At 33.5% G+C, this 810-nt stretch overlaps 1 protein-coding gene across 7 annotated transcripts in view; it reads right to left on the bottom strand.

Moving 5' to 3' along the window:
• Positions 1-484, bottom strand: part of LOC106878458 (carboxypeptidase B) — a 16,761-nt gene extending 16,277 nt beyond the window's left edge. For 4 of the 7 annotated variants that reach the window (XR_008266999.1, XR_008267000.1, XM_052977643.1 and 1 more), the window contains exon 1: positions 251-483. Coding sequence is in view for 4 of the 7 variants with exons in the window: in XM_052977643.1 (XP_052833603.1) it covers positions 251-390 (140 nt within the window). In the remaining 3 variants the exon portion in view is untranslated. Of the gene's footprint in view, positions 1-250 lie in introns of all 7 variants that reach the window. The other 3 variants (XR_008267001.1, XM_052977642.1, XM_014927672.2) reach the window with 2 other exon arrangements.
• Positions 485-810: the final 326 nt, after the last annotated feature.

Here is an 810-nt window from a genome sequence, read left to right as displayed (position 1 = left end):
TATATATATATATATATATATATATATATATTGTAGTAGATGAAAGTAGATGGAAAATTAAGGTGTAGATAAGCAGCCTCTAAAGAGATTTTAGAAAATCATAAAGCATTTTGGACAACAGTGTCATCTACATGACAATGATAATAACATCAACAATAGTAACAGCTGCACCAACAGCAACTGCACCAACAGCAGCTGCGATTAAACCAACAACAATAACAATGATAAATAACTATATCAAATGACTTACGTGGAATATCCTTGGGTAGTATTTGAACCAGGAACCTTCAGCGGAGTGCCAGTAACACCAACCATATCAATAACAACAACGACAAGAAAAACAACAACGGCAACAGCCATAGTAATCACAAATGATAAGAGGGCGGACATAACGACTGTCTTTGGTGGACTTAGACATTAACAGTAACCCATGATGTGATGAAACCACTTTTTCTACTACTACTACTACTACTACTACCACCACCACCACCACCACTACTAATACCACTACCACCTCCACTACTACTACTACTACTACTACTACTACTACTACTACTACTACTACTACTACTACTACTATTATTACTACTACTACTACTACCACCACCACCACCACTACTATTTGTTGCTGTTGCTATTACTACTACTACAACTACTGGAATACAACACTTAAGCTGACAGCGTCATTGTTCTCTCTATGAACTATTTTATATACATATACACATGTAAGTATGTATGTACATACATATGTGTATATATATGTATATATATGTATATATATGTTTTTATATATATATATATATATATATA

The sequence above is a fragment of the Octopus bimaculoides genome, chromosome 28 (assembly GCF_001194135.2).
Source record: "Octopus bimaculoides isolate UCB-OBI-ISO-001 chromosome 28, ASM119413v2, whole genome shotgun sequence".
NCBI lineage: Eukaryota > Metazoa > Mollusca > Cephalopoda > Octopoda > Octopodidae > Octopus > Octopus bimaculoides.
Note: the sequence above shows the minus strand (reverse complement) of the source record. Positions and strands in the feature narration are given on the sequence as shown.